The following is an 18,872-nucleotide window of genomic DNA, read 5'->3' as shown; positions in this document are numbered from 1 at the left end:
AGTTGGATGGGAACGATTACGTTTTGATGTAGAGAATTCAAGATGAAGATGTCCAACACACTACTGACATTACAGGTTTTAGAAAGGGCCCAACAAAGGTCAAGTCTGTTGGCTGAGGCCTTGGATGTGGTTGAGCTCAGCCCAGATCGTGAGGAAGAACGTTGGGAAGAGGGTCCTGGAGATTCCTGACATTTAGGAAGAAGTCTCCACTTTTCCTACCCAGCCGGGCCCTATGCACGTGCCTTGGGCCCACCTTGCCCACCTCGCCGGCGCCCCAGTCGGCTCCGGTCCACTCACCACGCGATCCCTCAGGTCCCGCCCCTCTGGGCGGGGCGATCCGCGATGTCACCGGAAGACGAAGTAGGGAAGGCGCCAACCCGGGAGGGGCCCGATCGAGTTGGGACAGAACGAGGAGGAGGCGCAGGCAGGAGGCATGGCCGGATGTCGCGGCCCGTAGCCCTAAGCGCGGCGGGGGCGGCCGCGGCGGGGGCGGTGCTAGTGGCCGCCCTGCTCCTGTTGCGGCCTGAGGACGAAGGGCTGGGGGCCGGGTCCAGGTAACCCCTCCGTGAGGGGGACCGAGCTGGGCCCGCACCCCTGTGGGCGGGAGAATGAGGGGTCTTAATCGCAGATACACTGCGGGAAACGAGGCCTTCCTTTATCAAGCCGTTTGTGGCACCTGGGCGAATTCCCAGTTCCAGCCCCTTCCAAGGTGTGGGTTGGCTCAGGTGCCGGCTGCCCCTAGGGCGCCGCGCCCTGCCGGTGACTCTGCACTTTCCCCTGGGCCCAGGCTGTGGAGAATAACCATATCTTCCCTCAGAGCAGATAAACCACCTTTGTTGCCCAGGGTAAACACGGGCCATCCCTTAAGCCTCCTGAGACCAGCACCTGTTAATATTATTTCTGTAGCATGGCCGAGACAGAAGCGCTGCCGAAGCTTCGGGAAGACTTCAGGATGCAGAATAAATCCGTCTTTATTCTGGGCGCCAGCGGGGAAACCGGCCGAGTGCTGCTGAAGGAAATCCTGGAACAGAGCCTATTTTCCAAAGTCACGCTCATTGGCCGGAGGAAGCTCACATTCGACGAGGAAGCTTATAAAAACGTGGTGGGTATTTGAGCTGGGACTCAAAAAGGTACCTGCAGTGATTCTGCGGGGTGAGCATATTTTATGCTGCAAGGCTGAATATTGCTCAGAATGTGAGTGCGATTGGTCTGTGAGAGGCCTTCCTGGAAGCTGCAGTCCTTGATTGTAGGTCCAGGTGGGCTTCCCCCTCGCTGCCAGCCCCTGGGCAAAGTCTTTCTCTCAGTCTAGACCCTCATAAGACTCCTAGGTGTAAAAAGGGTCGGGGAAGAGACAGAGAAGAGACGGTGCTTCTGGGATCCTTTAAGCTAATTTCTAGAAAAAAGAGCCCTGTGACCTTGGGCAGTTTTCTCATCCCCATCGCAGATTTTGTCTACCTATCCCCTCCACACTACTGTTGTCAGTGAATTAGAAGGTGCTTTGTGGACTAGGAAAGGTTTACAGCACTGAAAGGTAGGGTATTCACCTAGAAGAATTTACCTTTCTTGACTTCTCAGGGCTGCAGGAATTGTGTCTGTAAGTGAAACTGTACCTTTACTGTCACTTACACTTTGATGGTTAACCCACTGATATACCAGACTTCAGTCTCATGCTAATCCCTTGAGCTTCCTGGAGTCTCACTTCCCCATGTAAACTGAGTTATTTGTGACCTTTTCTTTTTTAATACCAAATTTAAGAGGTTAGATGAAGGTTCTTAAATTTCAGTGGGCATGAGATTACCATGGGTGCTAATTAAAAGTGCAGTTTCTGGAGTTCCCATCGTGTCTCAGCAGGTTAAGTATCTGATGTAGGCTCCGTGAAGATGTGGGTCTGATTCCTGGCCTTGCTCAGTGCATTAAGGATCCCGTGTTGCTCTAAGCTCCGTGAAGGTCACAGATGCTGCTGGGACCTGGTTTTGGTGTGGTCCAATTTGACCCCTAGCCTGGGAACTTACATATGTCCCAGGTGTGCAGCTGTTTAAAAAAAAAAAAAGAGGCAGTTTCTGGTTCTTCATCCAGGTGTGTCATGGTTTAGATCAAAAGAAAGATTATCATTCACATTTTACTGCTGAAGAAACTGAGTCGTATAACACTTGGCCATCATTATTAACATGCTTAGTAAGTAGCAGGCCCAAGACTCAAACCTAGGTTTTTGAGATTCCAAACTGCATTTCCTTCCACTGCATTGTACCACATTGGTATTTCTTCTGGTAATATATAGACAGGACTTTTTTTTCCAGAGAGGAAATTATAATGAAATCTGACTTTAGAGATCTGGATCACCCCTAGTCCAGTTGTGTACACTGCAGACACATAAGTATATTGTTGATTTTTGAATTCAGATAAATTGTTTTTGGGTAGGAGAAAATGAGCTTTCAAAATCTGATGTTAAATGGGCAGACTCTTTAGTAATGTTCTGTAATTTATTCTTTAAATCGAGAGGGGTATTTTTGTTTTTGTTTTGTTTTTAACCACATTAAGTATATACTCAGCTCTGTCTTTGTTTCTAGAATCAAGAAGTGGTGGACTTTGAAAAATTGGATGACTACGCTTCTGCCTTTCAAGGTCATGAGGTTGGATTCTGTTGCCTGGGTACTACCAGAAGAAAAGCTGGGGCGGTAAGGAAGAAATATACCCTATTCCCTTTTCTCTGGTCAATACTGTTAGAGATTCCTTTTTTGCTCTCTCTTGTGGTTTTTATTTGCTGTGCTTAAATGTAAACTAGCTGTTATCATTTATGATTCCATATGCTGCCCTAGCCTTTGCTATACTTTGATTAGTACTGATAAGTTCACCTTTCCTTCAGAATAATCCTTGAGTTCAGGCTTGTGTGGTGAACACGTCGTAAATATTTACATGGTCTTGCCTTTTGCAAATACTGCTATCACTCCATCCCCTGACGAAGGCAAATCCTTGTGTCTGAGCAAAAGTAACTGGCTCATGCTCTTAGCAGTAAGTTTTTTTTTTTGTTCCTTTGTAAATGTCTTAAACTTAAAGTGTTGCCTCTCACTTGAGTGATTTGCTTCAACTTACTTTCATGCCAAGCTTTAAACTTCTGGGATAGAACATCACAACAGAGGCACGATTCAGCCGGCCTCCAGGATGACTCAGCCTCCAGCAATGATTCAACCCCAGTGGTGATTCAGCCTTCACTGACGCATAACTGTCCTAACACACATTTCATTCTCTTTTTAATGATGTTCTAAATTATGCCGGTCCCTGTCTAGAAATCAAACTTTACTACATAATTAGAAATCAGAGCCTACTGCATAAATCCTGGGCCAGTGTTAACACATACATCTTATTTAATATGTACCTTGACTATAGTTTATCCCTCTGACAGAATTTACCTGCTGGAGTTAAAAGTGTCTGGTAAATATGCAGGACCACGATGCTGCCAGGGGGGGGCTTTCCATAGGTTTATAAACAGGCTCAACAAGCATCAGAATCACTAGCATAAGGAAGATGTGGCACGTATAGACTGTGGAATATTACTCAGCCATAAAACAGAATGAAATAATGCCATTTGCAGCAACATGGATGGAACTAGAGGTTACCACACTAAGTGAAGTAAGTCAGAAAAAGACAAACATCATATGATATCACTTATATGTGGAATCTAAAAAATGATGTAGATGAACTTATTTACAAAACAGAGACGATCTCACAGACATCAGAAACAAATTTATAGTGTTTGCTTCGGCAGCATGAATACTAAAACTGGAACCATACAGAGAAGATAAGCGTGGCCCCTGTGCCAGAATGACAGGCAGATTCGTGAAACATTCCATATTTAAAACAGCAACAGCAACAACAACAAGCTTACGTTTACCAAAGGGGACAGGTGGGAGGGAGGGATGGGTTGAGGGTTTGGGATTGCCATATGCACACTATTGTGTATGGAATGGATGGTCAACTCGGCCTGCTATATAGTACAGTGAACTCTACCCAATGTTATATAGCAACCTATATGGGAAAAGCATCTGAAAAAGAGTGGATGTGTGTATGTATACTACTGAATCACTTTGTCATATACAGAAATTATCACAACATTGTAAATCAACTATACTGCAGTAAAACTTAAAAAAAAAAAAAAAAGAATCATTAGGAAAGCATGTGGTTAAGAACTATGGATCTATACCCACCAGGAGGTCAGGCTCAGATGTATTCTCTGGGCCTCCTGGTGATCCAAAGGATAATTCTATGTATACTTTCACTAGGAATGGATTTCCAAATCTTCTTTAGTTCTCCCATGTCCACTTAGGAACATATCTGGGTTTTGTGCTTTGAGCTGGAAAGTGTGGATTATTGATAAGTTTGTCTCTCCCAGGAATTGGCACATTGTCTCTCTTAGAAAGGGTTGTGTTCTTGCTGAGCAGCTTGTGAAGTCTTTTCTGTCCCAGGGATTGTCACAGTGGTGTGCCCTCTAAAAGCACTGAAAAACTTCTAGTACACTGCAGGTTGTACTGTCTCAGGTGCCAACCTGATCTGGTAGTGACTCAGCAAAATAAAAAAACACTGCATTAGGCAGAGAGCGGTTTATATTCACGACATGAGGCAAATCTCATTACAGGGCGCTCCAGGGGAAAGTCTGAATTGCTTTATAGCACACAAATTGCATAATGCAATTTTAATCAGACGAATTGGGTGTCTTCCCTATCCAGATTTTTTTTTTTTTCTTCTTTGGCCGTACATGCAGCATATGGAAGTTCCTGGGCCATGGATCGAATCCCAGCTGCTTTAACCCACTGCTACAGTGGAAACTCCTCCAGAATGTTTTTTTTGATGGAGTTAGTTCCCCACCCCTCTGGCTCCTCAATACCTTTTGTTTTCCAAAATCAGTTTGGAAAAATAAAAGCAATTAGTGAGTAAGCCAAATGTAATCTCAGGAATGAGTTAGGGCTTAAATGGTTTAAGAGGATAGTGATAGAAAATAAGTGGACATTTTCTCCAGAAAGACTTATTTTTTTAAATTTAAAAGTAATTTAGTTTGGATGCAATATAAAGTTTAGAAGTGGTAATAACATTAGGCAGTTTAAAAGAAGTAATAGTAGTAAAAGAAGTAATAGTTTGGGGGGTTGGGAGGGGTGTGGATTTCTAAGCTCACCCCACCTGGTATTCTCATCAGCAGCCTTCTCGGTGAAAAGGAGATCATCAGATAAATATTGCAAGCTGGTGGCAAGCCTAGGATCATTCTGTAGCTGTCTTGTAACTGGAACAGCCCACATCTTACATTAGCAATCTGAGTTTCCAAGAGAGAAACTTTAAGAAATTCAGGGTTTCTGTCTTAGTAGCCTGCTTATTTCTCTATGATCTTCAGTGTATTAGTTTGCTAGGGCTGTTATAACAACAACAAAAAGACATAACCAGTGTGGCTTAAGCAACAGAAATTTCCTGTCTTACAATCCAAAAGACTAGAAGACTGAGATCAAGGTGCTGTCAGAATTGTTTCCTCCTGAGGGCTGGGAGAGAAGAGTCTTTTTCGGGCTTCTCTCCCTGACTTGTTGATGGCTGCCTTCTCCCTGTGTCTCTTCACATGGTTTTTCCTCCGTGCCTGTGGCTGTATCCAGCTTTCTCTTTTTTAAAAACACCAGTCAAACTGGATTAGGAACCACTCTACTCAGTATGACCTCATCTTAATTAATCACATTTGCAAATAAGGTCACACTAAGGTACTGGGGGTGGGGGTGGAGGAGGGAACAGGACATTGCAACCCATAAAATTCATTCTGCCCCGATTTCTCTTGACCCTGGTGCTAGGGGCAAGTCTGAAAGCTTCAGCTATTTGGAAAACCATTTCCTTTAGCAGTAGCTGGTTAGATGCTAATCGTCTTTTCACCTTTACAAGCTATAGTTGTGTAATCAGTGCACTGAGTTCATAACCTGGCCCTAGTCAACATCTACTGGAACTGAATCTCTAGGGTTGGAAGCTTGGAAACTGTATTTTTAAGAGGCTTCTTGGGGGATTCTGATGCAGCCAACCCTCCTTTTATTGGACCTGCTTTCAAGAAGCATTGGGCAGTATTAGTCCTCCATATTTACTGGTTTTCCAGGTACCGTCATCCCAGATGGCCTTTGCCTTGCATTGGGTAGGTAACTTACAGGCTGGTGAATGAAGGTTGAAATACCCTTTGAAAACCAGATCTCCATTGGCCTTGAGTGAAGAGCTGAAACTCACAAAAAAGCACAAGACTAGTGCTTTCCCCTTATTAAGAGAAAGATTTGTTAAGTGATTTTGAGGGTGTGTGATGTGGTTTCACCTTCTCATTTGTATCCTCACCTGGTAGGAGGCACAGGCTCCAGCAGTCCATGTTCTTGGAGTCTGTTGACTGGATAATGCCATTAATGTGGTTAGTGCCGCCATTGTCACATTAGACATCATTAGAGTCTCATGGCTTCTGATTCTAATGATAAACTCTTCTAATCCGGGGACTTGCAGACTACAGACTGTGGGCTACATGTAGCCCACCTGTTGTTGTCCAGTCCTTGAGCTAAGAATGTTTTTATATTTTTAAAGGGTTATAAAAAAATTAAAAGGAGGAATACTGTGCTTTGACACATGAAAATATAAGAAATTCAGATTTCAGTATCCATAAATAAAGTTTTATTGGAACATTCTCATTATTTTATATATTATTAATGGCTACTTTTGTGTCATGATGGCAGAGCCGTGTAATTGCAATAGAGGACTGCATGTCTGAAAGATTTACTGTCTTATCTTTTACAGAAAAAGCTTACCGACCCCTGTCGTCATCACTACAGTTTTCTTTGATGTCTAGGAGGGGGCTTGTGAAGTGGTCCCAGAAGGGTGAGGGGCCCAGATCTGTTTGGTTATCAAGTGATTGTGGGAGCTTGAGTGTACCGATTATTTCCTGTGCGCCCCGGCCTCCTTGTCGTTACTGAAGGGTGGTGACCACCAAAGCCCCTTGGGCCTGCAGAATTCAAAACACAAAGAAAATAATGACTGAAATGGGAAAAAATGGTTGAGAACATAAAATTGACTCAGAAACCCTCTATTATCTGTTTGATGAGTGTGTGTGTGTGTGTGTGTGTGTGTGTGTGTGTGTGTGTTTAGAGCTGTAACCATGGCATATGGAGATTCCCAGGCTAGGGGTCGAATTGGAGCTGTAGCTGCTGGTCTACTCCACAGCCACAGCAACGCCAGATCCAAGCCGCATCTCCTCCTACACCACAGCTCACGGCAACACTGGATCCTTAACCCACTGAGCAAGGCCAGGGATCGAACCTGCATCGTTGTGGATACTAGTCAGATCATTTCCACTGAGTTATGATGGAAACTCCTGTTATCTGTTTGATTACCTAATCTACCCAGAGCTCTTTCTCTACCTAAGATCTTGGTTTCCCCTCTGTACATCGAGTACAAACAGATGGGGTCCCAGGTCTTACCATTTGCTGTTTGTCAGCATCTCTGTCTTCTAGTCTGATTTACAGGGTTGGATTGAAAAGAGAGTGAAGGAGAAATAACCTGAAGCAGAAATATGGCCTAGTGGGACCCTTTGTGGAACAATAGCTCTTTCCTTCTTGGAAAAGGATGCTCTTGACCTTGAGTCATTCCCACCTGCTTATCATATCTGTTGCTGCTGAAGTACCTCATCAGGAAGAGCCATTCTTAAGCCCCAGTGTTCCCAGTTCACTGGCGTTGGTCATCAAGATTAGAAAGAACACCCAGGAGTTCCCGTCATGGCTCAGTGGAAACAAATCTGACTAGTATCCTTGAGGACACAGGTTCCACCCCGGCCTCGATCAGTGGGTTAAGGATCCAGTGTTGCCATGAGCTGTGGAGTAGGTCACAGATGCGGCCTGGATCTGGTGTGGCTGTGGCTGTGGCGTAGGCCAGCAGCTGTAGCTCCGATTCGACCCCTGGCCTGGGAACTTCCATATGCCGCAGGTGCGGCCCTAAAAAGACAAAAAAAAAAAAAAAAAAAAAAGAGGGAACACCCAGTGGTTTGGGATTTTCATAAGACTTAAAGATTAACTGGCAAATTTGTTTCCCTAGATGTTTGAAGAGCCCATGAGGATATCTCTGCTGTGTCATATCAGTGTATGGTGTTTATTCTTTCAAGCAGGTGCTGGGAAAGGAAATTTATAGTTGGAATTTATTTAATCAGTTCCTTTTTCTAGAAGGACTTTGATACCTGTCTTAGAGTAAAACACACCAACTGTGGAATCATAAAGACAGAATAACATGATGGACTTAATGTTTTCAGAAGAGACTTTTTTTTGGTCTTTTTGCTATTTCTTTGGGCTGCTCCCACGGCATATGGAGGTTCCCAGGCTAGGGGTCGAATCGGAGCTGTAGCCACTGGCCTACGCCAGAGGCACAGCAACGCGGGATCCAAGCCACGTCTGCAACCTACACCACAGCTCACGGCAACGCCGGATTGTTAACCCAACTGAGCAAGGGCAGGGACCGAACCCGCAACCTCATGGTTCCTAGTCGGAGTCGTCAACCACTGCGCCACGACGGGAACTCCAGAAGAGACTTTTTTTTTCTCCTGCTGTATGGCTGGGGAGACTAAATAAAGTCGTTCCGAAAATTGTGTTTCTGGGGTACGGAGTAGCTCATTTTCACTCATTTTTCTGTTGTGACTGTTTTTATTTGAGCTGCTAGAGAGCAAGAAAGGGTGTTCGTAGTAAGATTTTAGAGATAGCTCCCTTCTGTCTGTAAATGGCAGCTTCCTCACTCCAGAGAAAATCAGTGTGTGTGTATATCTCTGAGTCAGTCCTTGGGATCCACGTTTAAGTTTGGCTTCTCAGTCCTTGAAAGCCATTGACCCCTCTGCTTTTGAGTTCCATTCACCCGCTAAAAGGCCACGCATCGGGGTGGGGGGGGTGAAATTCAAAGTTTCTGGGCTTGGAAGGATGCATATTTATAATCAGCTTGAGGGCTTAGAGGATTTGTGAAATCGTTTTGGATTAACAGCCATTGATTGCTAATCAAACAATATTTAGCTTTGTCCAGAGAACAGGAGCAGAGAAAGGTATGGGCACCTTGTCAGCAGGGCCCATTGAGCGGGGATGATGGGCTCAGTGTGGGGGTCTCTGCGGCAGCGTGGGTGCTCGTCCTGCCGGGAGCCGTTGTCAGTCCTTTGCCGGGCCGGTGAAAGGAGGGACGCCAGAATCTGATGGTGGGGGTGGTATTGATGTGCCTTAGCTGACTAATCAGATTGAAAAAGTCCCATGGTATTTATGTCACTTTAATTTTCATCAAACAATTGGAGGCGACAGCACTCTATTAAGGAGAGGTTGATCCAGAACTAAAGCCAAATAAATTGGGGTCTCAGTTTAATCAAATTATCCCTTTACTGGCCCTGGATTAAGTGAGAGGGATAGCGTCGGTCTAGAGCCTTGTGATTGGCTGAATCTTTCCCTTATTTTTTAAAGACGCCGATGAAAGAAGCAGCATTTTAGCAGACAACTTTAATAATCCTTCCCAGAAATAGTGCTGAAATAGCAGCAGTGACAAAAAGGAGTTTATTTCACTAGTCAACAATGGGATTTTATTGGGAATAACGAGCTTATCATCAGAATCAGAGTTCTGGTGAATTGGAGTGAGAAGAAAAGAGATGTGGAAGAGAAATTGAGTATTTTAGAATTTTTTCCTTGTCATTTGGGGTTGTTTTTCTTGGCACATTTTCAGCACATGTAAAATCTCAATTCAGAGAATGGCTCTGAGGAGATGGAGCACATCCTGCTCTCAGTATTGAGTGTTAAAATTGGTTTGCTTCACACCGATTTAAAAAAGCAATGAGGTGAGTTTCAATCTGCGTGTAGGACAGGTTGGCAAGCCCGTTGTTAGGGCTGACTGTCAAACCCAGGAAGGACAGGAGGATGATTAAGTTTATATTACCTAAAACAAAGAAAGGCAGAAGAGCAACCCTGCCCTGCGGGTCGTGGACGTAGTTAAAAGTGCTCTGTGAGTGATGAGAAGAGAGGCAGAGAGTGGCTTTTGGGGTAATGATGAAGCCCTATTTCTGGATCTGGGAGCTGACTGCAGAGGATATTTAGTTTATGAACATCCCACCAGCTCTGTACGTAGACATTTAGTTTTATGACCTACTTCAATACAGAGTTTGAAAATTTTGCTTGAGCCTGTTTTAGACTTCAATTCTGTTTTAGTTTCCTGTTGCTGCTGTAACAATTAGTGGCTTAGGGGGTTCTCTTGTGGCATAGAGGTTTAAGGATCCAGCGTTGTCACTGCAGCAGCTGGGGTCACTGTTGTGGTGTGGGTTCGATCCCTGCCCTGGGATTTCCACATGCCACGGGTGTGGCAAAAAAGAAACCTCCAAACCAAAAAGCAGTTAGTGGCTTAAAACAATATACATATATCATCTTAGGGTTCTATAGGTTAGCAGTTCTACATGGATTTTGCTGAGATAAAAATCGGTGTTGACAGGGCTGTGTTCCCTTGTACAGGCTCTATGGGGGAATCCATTTCTTTACTTTTTCTGGTGTCTAGGGGCTACCTGCATGCAATGGGTCCCTTCCTCCATCTTTCAGGCCAGCAATGGGGGATCAGGTGCTCCTCTCATTGCATAAGTACACCCTCCTCTTCTGCTTCCCTTTTCCACTTTTAAGGACTCTTGGGATTACACTGGGCTCAGACGGATAATAGAGAGTAACCTTTTGCCAGGTCAGCTGATTAGCAGCCTTACTTCCCTTTGGCCACGTAGTCATTAGCATAGTCACAGGTACGAGGATTAGGCCATGGACGTCTTTGAGGGGCCAGTGTTCTGCCTACCACAACTATGAATTAGTCATATCATTAGCTGGGGATCATGTGAGGTAGGAAGGAACTTGGGTACCTTGGGGAGCGCTGCTCAGAGAGCCAGGAATTTGTACTCTGCTCACAATGAGTGGATCGGATGTGATGTTTGCTGAGGTGTCCTCTAACACTTTTGGAACATACATGGTACCATACAAAATAAAATATTTAGGGCCCATATCTATCACTGAAGTAGTAATCCAATCTTCAGATTTGTAATCTTCATCGTATGAAACCTCATTATATAATTCTGGGTACCTGTAAAGTCTACTGTGAAGTAGACTTTAGACTTCTCTTCGGCTGTCCTGAGTTCGAGAACCCCAGATTTGGGTGGTCCCGGGAAGCTCTTACTACATGGCACTCCCTCATCAGGGTATAGACCTGTGTCCTTCAGTTAGGTCCTGGAAATGAGTCTGTATTTGATTGTTTGTACCATCCTCTCCCCTCCTCCTTTGATTGTCACTTAATTGTTTTGTTTTGTTTTGTTTTCCTAACTGGATTTGCCTTTGCTCCACCTTAGCTGGACTCTTATTGATTCATTCTTTTTTTTTTTTTTTTTTTTTTTTTGGCTTTTTGCCTTTTCTAGGGCCACTCCCATGGTGTATGGAGGTTCCCAGGCTAGGGGTCCAATTGGAGCTATAGCTGCCAGCCTACGCCACAGCCACAGCAACTCAGGATCCAAGCTGCATCTGTGACCTACACCACAGCTCACGGCAACACCATATCCTTAACCCACTGAGCAAGGCCAGGGATCAAACCTGCAACCTCATGATTCCTAGTCGGATTCATTAACCACTGAGCCACGATGGGAACTCCTGATTCATTCAAATATTTTTGGAGCACCTACCATGTGCTGGGTATGTACTTATGCTAAGGTGTGAATTAAGAAAGATCCAGCCACTACCCTCACTGGACTGAGTCTAGACCAGGGGTCTCCAAACGCTCCTGATTGTACACCTGTCAGTAAGAAAAAAAAAAAAAAAGTCGAGGATGCACTATTTACTGTCATGTAAAGTATGTTGTAACCATACACAGATATTGGAAATTAAATAGACTTTGTTCTCATAGTGCCCAGATAGTGTTCTCAGCCACCCTTTGAGACCCTATCACATTAAGAGTTGACACCCCAAAAAATAGAGAAGACAGAGGGAGGGTGGTGTAAAGTGATTGAAGACCAGGAAATGTGTGACTTAGTTTCTCAGCTTGATCTTATTGTTCCTTCTGCTCCTTGCACATTTGCTTGGTATCATTGTTTCATTGTCATTGTCCTTGATTTTTCATTGCAGTCTGGCCTTGCTGCTAAAGCTGGTATGTCTATCTTGAGCATTATTTTGGAGCCATTCCCAGCATCTAAGCCTGACAGTCATGTTTTGCTTCAATGCATTTTATTTTGATCCCCATCCCCACCTCTTCCCACCACCAGGCCCCCAAGGGCTCTTAATCTGCCACCCAAGCTGAGGAAATAATATTTAAGATGGACTCACAGCTTTCTGGAAATATCTCACATCCTTTTCGCCCTCAGGAGGGATTTGTTCGTGTTGATCGAGATTACGTCCTCAAGTCTGCAGAGCTGGCCAAAGCTGGAGGGTGCAAACATTTCAACTTGCTGTCCGCTAAGGGAGCTGATAAGTCAAGCAACTTTTTATATCTGCAAGTCAAGGTTTGTGCATATTTCTACCTTTCATATACTCTGGAGAACCCTGACTAATTGGCAGTACTAAATAATATAAAATGCTAACTAATACAAAAATGCATTAAATGCATTATATATTTTTATAGCTACAGGAAAGTTTTGTTTGTTTTTTGGGTTTTTTTTTTTTTTTGCAAGGATATGTTTAGTAAACAGGAGTGATTTGAAAGTTAATTTCTGAGAATGTATACATGTATGTGTAACTTGGTCCCCATGCTGTACAGCGGAAAAAAATAAAGAAATAAAAAAATAATGAATTAAAAAAAAAGGAAGTTAATTTCCAATGTCTTCCCCTTTGTTGGTTATCTAGTAGTCGTGAGGTGAGATCTCACAGCTGTGGTCTTGAAGATCAGCCTGGAATCTTAGCATGAGAAATGACTCTGAGGCAGCGATTCTTCAGCTTTTCTAGAGTAGCTGATGTGTTATTATCGGGTATGGTTCTTGCCCTCAAGGAATTATAATCCGCTTGTTTGGCAGGGGGCTTCCCCAAAGCCAGCCCAAGTTGAGTAATGAGCTAGAAGGTCTCACAGGACTCACCATGTGCTCATCTTCACAGCTATGATGTAGTAAAATAAAAGGATATAAAGCAAAGTTGATAAAGGGAAGAAGTGCATACTGTCACATACATGTGGACTCTCATAAAAAATGACACAAAAGAATTTGTTTATAAAACAGAAACAAACTCACAGATTTCAAAATCAAGCTTAGGGTTACCAAAAGGGAAACCATGGGGAGAGGCGTCAATGAGGAGGTTAGGAATAACATATACACACTACTGTATATAAAATAGATAACTACCAAGCAACTACTGTATACAGCACAGGGAGAGCTCCTCAATATTCTGTAATAACCTATATGGGAAAAAAGGATGGATATATGTATATGTATAACTGATTCACTTTGCTCTACACCTGAAACTAATGCATTGTAAGTCAAGTGTCCACCAATAAAATTTTTAAAAAGAAAGAAAGAAAAAGAGGTGCATGTACCAAGTGAGGTCTGGAGGAAACTAGGTACAAGCTTTCAAGGATCTTCTGCCGGTGGAGTTGCACATTTAATTTCTCCAGTGGTGAGTATCGCCTACCAGAGAAATTCCCCTGAGCTCAGAAATCCAGGCTTTTGATGTGGATCAGTCACCTAGGCATCCTCAGCATAGAAGAAATTATCGACTTCCAGAAGGAAAGCAAGTGCGTGGCATAAACTGCATTGTTTGTACAAATAGTTTAGGCACAGTAACGTACCAGTTAGGTAATGATGGAATGCCCCTAAAATCTGAATTCCCAGGACACAGGCCAAAGCACAACCTTGCAAGGATAGCCCTAATTCTTACTTCTAAGAATAGCAGTCGCCACCTGCTACGCCAGCTCCTGTAGGCACACTGCTAACAGAGACAAAACACATCTTTGTAAAAAGTAAGAAATGTGCCCTCCTAAAAACGTACATATGAATGTTCACAGAAACATTATTCATGAGAGCCAAAGAGAGGAAACAGTCCAAATATCCATCACCTGAAGCAGGGATGGATGAAATGTGGCCTATACCTACAGAAGAGTAATATTCAACCATAAAAAGGAATGACACATGTTATAGCAGGGGTGAACCTTGAAAAACCATGCTAAATGAGAGATGCCAGTCACTCAAGGCCACACCCAATATGATTTTATTTGTAGGAAATGCCCAGAATAGGTATATCTATAGAGACAGAAAGATGAGCGGTTGGCTAGGGCTTTGGGAAGGGATGAGAGTGAGTGCTAATAGATACAGGGTTTCTTTTGATGTGATAAAATATTCTAAATTTAGATCATAGTAAAGGTGGGACAGCTCTCTGTGAATGTACTAAAAACATGTGTTTAAAACATGTTTTAGGAGTTCCCGTCGTGGCTCAGCAGAAACAAATCTGACCAGCATCCATGAGGACGCAGGTTCTATCCCTGGCCTCATTCAGTGGGTTAAGGATCCATTGTTGCTGTGAGCTGTGGTGTAGGCTGGCAGGTACATCTCTGATTTGACCCTTAGCCTGGGAACCGCCATGTGCCTTGGGTGCAGCCCTAAAAAGACAGAAAAAAAAAAGTTTTTAAAAAAGTGCCACAGATTATATGATATGACAGGTTAGATGCCAAATGAACAGGTATGAACGGGCTGAGAAGGTGGAGGAGAACAGGCCACTTAGTTCATAGGCCTTTTAGGTATCACCGTCTGAGGAGGTCTGAGCACCTCTGGCCTTTCTATTTAAGAGATGCCTGGCATGAAAATTCCTGGCTTGTTCAACAAATTTAATTTCAAGCATCATCTAAATGTGATTTCCTTCTCTCTTGAAATGTGGTGGGTTTTGTTAGGAAGTGAGTAATATAGGGAGTCTATAGGTCTTCGGACCCACTGAAACTACCTGCAAGCCAAAAAAAAGGTTCGTGTCTGTAGGCTGCAACATTGATTCTGGACTGATGGGAGGGTCTTCCTTTATGGCTGAACTCCTTTTGTGTGTGTGTGTGTGTGTGTGTGTGTAGGGGGGTGCTGTGCCCCGGCACATGAAAGTTCCCAGATCGAACCCACACCATAGCAGTGACCCGAGCCACAGCAGCGACAGCGCCAGATCCACTCAGCCATCAGGGAACTCCACGTAGCTGAATTCCTAACACGTCACCTACCCTCTGGATCTGTTTCAGTAGGTCACATGAGGCTGGGCTGACTGTGCAGCCATTTAGTCATCCAGTATATCTTTTTTCACTCTCTACTATATATCAGGATTTATTTCTTCCTTAACTTCCCAGACTCTTTGGAATCTAAAGATCAGGAGGATGATATTTCCAAGTGTTGAGACTTGCAGACACAGATGGTCTTCAAAACCCCAAGTTGTTCTCGTTATTCTCTCTTAAGCTGACAGCAAGTTGGTCTTGGTTAAACACTAAAAAGTGTGCTTTTCATTAACAGGGAGAAGTGGAAGCTAGAATTGAAGAATTAAAATTTGATCGTTACTCCATATTTAGGCCAGGGTAAGTATTCACACTGCATAAGAATATACCACTGTTGGCTCTTCTCTAGAAGCTAGTTTTTCATTTGAAGAGGCTGACAAATAAGATGTCTAAGACATGAAAAACATTGACTGGTGGTAGATTGCTTCTCTGAGGAACCAATCTTGTGGCTTTGAAGGAACTGGTAGACGGTTGGCAGTGTCATGTTCAGAATCATTGGGAAATTTCCTGGGTAGCTTTGCTGCCTTCTTTCAAGTACTCTTCATGCCCAAATAAAACTGTTTATGTACTTACTACATTAGTGTGTTTGGGCTGCTGTAATAGTAACAGCATAGAATGGGAGGCTACAGGTTCAAGATCAAGGTTAGTGTCTGGGGAGGCCTCTGTTCCTGGCTTCTTGCTTGACTGCTGCCTTCTCTCTATGTCCTCACATGTCTTCTGTGTGAGTGTCAGAAAAGAGAGAAAAAGGGAGAGGGAGGGAGAGGGGGAGAGATTTCTGATACTCCTTTTCTCTAAGGACACCACTTCTATCAGATTAGGGTCCCCATCCTTATGACCTCATTTAACCTTAAATTACCTCCCTAAAGAGCTGTCTTCAAATACAGTTACACTGGGGGTTAGGGCTTCAATAGGAATTTGGTGGGGGGGGGTGGGGGGGGACACAGTTCGATCTGTATCATCCTGTATGGTTTGAATGCACTTCATCATCTCTTTCTCTGCTTTTCTTTTTCTCTTTAGAGTTCTGTTATGTGATAGGCAAGAATCTCGCCCAGGTGAATGGTTGGTTAGGAAGTTCTTTGGCTCCTTACCAGAATCTTGGGCCAGCGGACACTCTGTGCCAGTGCTGACTTTGGTTAGAGCGATGCTGAACAACACAGTGAGACCAAGCGACCAGAAGAAGGAACTGCTGGAAAACAAGGCCATCCTTGACCTGGGAAAAGCTGATGGCTCTCTCAAGACATAACCATGCTGGAGAAATGCTTTTTATTGTAAAATTCAACACTTTGTACCTCATCGGTAATTTCAGGGTCTAAAAAAGTTAGCACGCCTTAACTGTAGTTTTACTATTCTTAGCCCCCCAGATCCAATCAAAAAATGATCGCACTCTGCATCAGCATTTTAGAGGCTAGTTGTACATATGTAAACATCAACCAGGGATCCTTGCAAAAGTAGAGATCCAGCAGTTGCCTGGTGGTCTATAAAAAGGAATGACACATGTTATAGCAGGGGTGAACCTTGAAAACATCATGCTAAGTGAGAGAGGCCAGTTCCCAAAGGCCACAACTAAGATGATTTTATTTAGCATTGCATGGAAAAGTAAGAGATTCATAGGTCCTATCTCAAACTTTCTGAATCATAATTTTTGGGGTATGGGTACAGAAATCTGTTGTTTTGTATTTTTGGGGTTTGGGCACAAAAATCTGTTTTTTTGTTTAAGCTTCTTATGGCTCTGATGCCACCAGTGGGGAGGCAAGTGAAACGCTTGTCTGCAGAGTCCCAGCAGCAATGCAGACTTTATGTATCATGCAGTTGAGTTTGAACACTCGTTGCTGGCATTTGTGTCTCTGAGTTACCCAGTGCTGGCTGCATGTGACTGTGTAAGTGAAAACTGTGCCTTACTACTTCTTTAGAATGTGTAATGAAAGTTATGTGTAAGTGAGCTTATATGTTTCATGGGAGAATTAAATAGAGGAATAAAAATAAATGGAGAAGTCCTGAGTGCCCTTAGATTGTTAGAAAATACCCATGTTTTGCTGGTGATAGGCAGTATTTTGGCCACTGGGATGATACAATATTTATCACATGCTTGCTAAGTGTTAGTCTATACACATGCTGTGTGTCCTTTAACCCTGTAAATGGTCCTTATAATTCCTAGCAGTGGTACCATCATCCTCATGTCTTAGATGGGGAAATTGGGGCTCACTGTGCTTTGCCCAAAGGCCCAGAGCTGACGCCTGAAGCTAGGAAATGGCAGAGCCAGGATTCTAGCCCAGGTGAGCCGGATCCATAGCTTGTGTTTTTAACCACTCCACAGGAGCATCCAGTATCTCTATATTTCCAGGAAGTCCCAGTTAATAGTTATTGGATCAGTACATGCTGTGGATGACTATAATTGAAATACTTGGGTTTCTCCATTGATCTAGTATCCCTATAATCATTAACCATGAAATATTTACACAGCCAGTAAATATATATCTCAAAGTGCTTCACTTTAAAAACTATGGAAAGGAAAGGAAAATGTGGAAAGATGGGTCAAAGTCAATAGGAGCTAACTGTTGATTTCCATCATGGAGCAAAGGAGAGTGGTGAAATTTGTCTTAACTTCTGTGCCGAGGGAAGCAAGGTGATTTGAGTGATTCCATTCTTATAGGGTCTACACTCTGCCAAGTAAATTTCAGTTTTCAGTGGCTACTGGAAGATAAAGACCATCCCCTTTAAAGGGTGTGTGTGTGTGTGTCCTTTAGAAGGGATTGGACATTCCCAATGTCAGTCATCTAGGAAAGAGGCATATTTTAGGATGGGGTGAGGTCTTGGAATGCTGGCTTTAGGAAGGAGATGCATCATCCTCTGCCAGATTGGGTGCCTCTGGGGCTGGACTCTGAAGAGCTTGTGTGTTTGGTTGATAACAAGCATGGGCTTCAAGAAGTGAGGCACTAAGTGAGGGGAGCCCAGGAGGACATCCTGAGGCCAGGAGGCTCCAATAGCAGCTAAACCAAGCGGCCAGTTTTAAGTTATTCTCTATATTATTTCCTTACAAACCTTCTGTCAAGTCTCATTCAGTATTCCATTCTGATCTCCATAGTGAAGTGGGATGATGGGGGAGGGTCTGTATTTATCTTTGGAGTAAAGAAAAAAGTTGCTCCCTCCTAAACCCAGCATCTTGATGACACATCAACTTCAAGAAGCAAGATTCTGGCCCAATCACTCCTCTAGACTGGGTGTCACTTCAGTTACTGTTAACATGGAATGATTGGGTGTTAATGGGATTTAGCAGATGGGCCTTGCTGGAGAGTATGTTGGAAGGATGAAGGAAAAAAATGGATGAGCCCAGGTAACAAATGACTTTGAATTGTTTAAGTTCGTTTGGGTTACCGAATGGTTTCTCTGTGCCACTGGGCAGGTAGACAGTGGGTCTATGTCACTGAAGAGGAAGTCCAACCCAGTGGAGTTTACAGTCAAGGGAAAGGAGTACCTTCCGAAGAGTTTAGCAATAATACAAGGCATCATTTTCATTCCTTAAATTTATTGAGTACCTACTATGACTCGGACCATATATTATGTGCTAGAAAAATGAAGGTAAAGAGACATAGCCCTTACCCTCATGACTCAAATAGTGTTGTGGGTAAGACCAAAAGAAGAAAGAAAAAGTT

The 18,872-nt window shown here is 43.5% G+C and overlaps 1 protein-coding gene and 1 non-coding gene across 2 annotated transcripts; both read left to right on the top strand.

Annotated features, from left to right (window-relative positions):
- The first annotated feature begins 400 nt into the window (after positions 1–400).
- Positions 401–17,206, top strand: HTATIP2 (HIV-1 Tat interactive protein 2). The gene is made up of 6 exons (XM_003122920.7): positions 401–554; positions 907–1,102; positions 2,568–2,675; positions 12,365–12,502; positions 15,461–15,522; positions 16,240–17,206. Exons 1-6 carry the CDS (start codon positions 442–444, stop codon positions 16,463–16,465), a joined length of 843 nt encoding a protein of 280 aa, XP_003122968.7. The 5' UTR covers positions 401–441; the 3' UTR covers positions 16,466–17,206.
- Positions 3,748–3,854, top strand: LOC146405335 (U6 spliceosomal RNA). The gene has a single exon (XR_014839289.1). It is a non-coding gene; the product is annotated as a U6 spliceosomal RNA (small nuclear RNA).
- Positions 17,207–18,872: the final 1,666 nt, after the last annotated feature.

This window comes from Sus scrofa, chromosome 2 (genome assembly GCF_054392235.1).
Source record: "Sus scrofa isolate SSC_HxYL_T2T_F1_AM1 chromosome 2, Sscrofa_HxYL_maternal_Yorkshire_Landrace_v2.0, whole genome shotgun sequence".
Taxonomy (NCBI): domain Eukaryota; kingdom Metazoa; phylum Chordata; class Mammalia; order Artiodactyla; family Suidae; genus Sus; species Sus scrofa.
Note: the sequence above shows the minus strand (reverse complement) of the source record. Positions and strands in the feature narration are given on the sequence as shown.